Source organism: Rhodamnia argentea, chromosome 6 (assembly GCF_020921035.1).
Source record: "Rhodamnia argentea isolate NSW1041297 chromosome 6, ASM2092103v1, whole genome shotgun sequence".
NCBI classification, from domain to species: Eukaryota; Viridiplantae; Streptophyta; class Magnoliopsida; order Myrtales; family Myrtaceae; genus Rhodamnia; species Rhodamnia argentea.
Genome location: NC_063155.1, coordinates 12,884,835 through 12,886,456, shown reverse-complemented (window position 1 = coordinate 12,886,456; position 1,622 = coordinate 12,884,835). Strand labels below are relative to the sequence as shown.

General features: G+C 48.7%; 1 protein-coding gene across 1 annotated transcript; it reads left to right on the top strand.

Moving 5' to 3' along the window:
* The first annotated feature begins 232 nt into the window (after window positions 1-232).
* LOC115731208 (ethylene-responsive transcription factor ERF096-like) lies at window positions 233-673 on the top strand. Its single transcript, XM_030661847.1, has one exon. The coding sequence runs from the start codon at window positions 233-235 to the stop codon at window positions 671-673; it is 441 nt and encodes a 146-aa protein (XP_030517707.1).
* Window positions 674-1,622: the final 949 nt, after the last annotated feature.

Sequence of the window (1,622 nt, the reverse complement as noted above, 5' to 3'; positions counted from 1 at the left end):
GTGTGGGCCTGAAACTGAAAGCCATCGGACCTGATCATCCATGCATGCAATTCAACTCTTTCAATTGCATCACACTGAACAGTCCCTCGGCACGTTGAAAATTTCCCGAAAATCACAAGAATTTTTAACAATTCTTTGATCTTTTTTGGTCGATGTCGAACTTCGGATCGACCTAATGGGTTCCAAGCTCGCCATAAATCTAAGGAGAACAGGGACGAGGTGGTCGCTGAGCATGGACGAAGGCCCCAAAGGCAAGGCTAAGGATAAAATGGGAGGAGGAGGGAGCGAGGTGAAGCACAGGGGAGTGAGGCGGAGGCCATGGGGCAAGTACGCGGCAGAGATCCGCGACTCGACGAGGTACGGGGCCCGCGTCTGGCTCGGCACCTTCAACACCGCGGAGGAGGCTGCGAGGGCGTACGACCGGGCTGCCCACTCAATGAGGGGCACGCTCGCCATTCTCAATTTCCCCGGCAAGTATACCTCGGCCATCGCCAGTGATTCTTCAGCTGCGACGTTGTCGACCACGTTCTCGGGATCGGCACCATCCACTGCCCTCGGCAGCGGTGGCAGGGATAGGCTGGAGCAAGGGAGGGAAGTCTTTGAGATCGAGTGCCTAGGCGACGAGGTGTTGGAAGCTCTGCTCGATTTCTCCGACAAATCGAAAGATAAGTGAACTTCGAGCGAGGTGAATAATACCAATCACAGTATAAGATTAAGTAAGTCGACTCATCTGCGGGGTGTGGTTGATATAAATCATCATATCGGAACTCCCTGAAATTTGGTTATGGAAGGTGATCTGAGTGAGTTGGGCAGTAGGCTCTGTTTTTCCATTTTCTGATGCTCTGTTTTCTCTCTCTTCTTCCCTCGTCCTTCCTGCGGTCAACGGTTCTTACGCCGAGTTGGCCTTTGACTTTCTCCCCGTACATGATGACTTGGCAAGTCGTCGGTCGCACCAAAGAGAGGCTGCTGGTCGGTTTTCCGTACCTAATGACGAGGCTTCCGCATTTATTTTCAACGTCCCATAACATTTTGAGGTCAGGGTATACCGATTCAGGAGTTGCTTTTTGGAATGAACGAGATTAAAGGTCAACGGTCGAACCCATTTCAATGCCGAATTGGTTGGGATTCAACACCAGGCTATATGTCGGAAAGCGCCGTCATAAGATCGCGTACCCGTCTGCTAATTTCACGATTTTTTTTTTTTTTTGCAAAGGAGTAGGCTGCGGTGACATGAGAAGAGATCAATTAAGCAGGTGCGCCCTGGACATTCAAACCTTATTTAAATGGGAGGAAGAAGGGAAAGACGGGTCACGGTCAAGGCACACAGAAATTGTAAAGGAGAAGGAGCGGAACCGCTTGCTAAGGGCACGCATGGTAACACGTCAGAAATTCCATTTCTCCCCGAGAAACCCATCTAGCAGAGAAATGTGTTTGATAAAAATCTGATCGAAATAGAAATTCGTTTGGTAAAAAAATTGACTTTTGGTATGATTTTTCAATTCTAGTCAGATTTTTCACTATTGATAGGATTTTTGGCCAATTTTGAAAAGCAAAAAATTTTAACTTCTCACCTCCAGAATGACTTCTTGGACCACACCCGCCTCCGCCGACCACCATTGCTA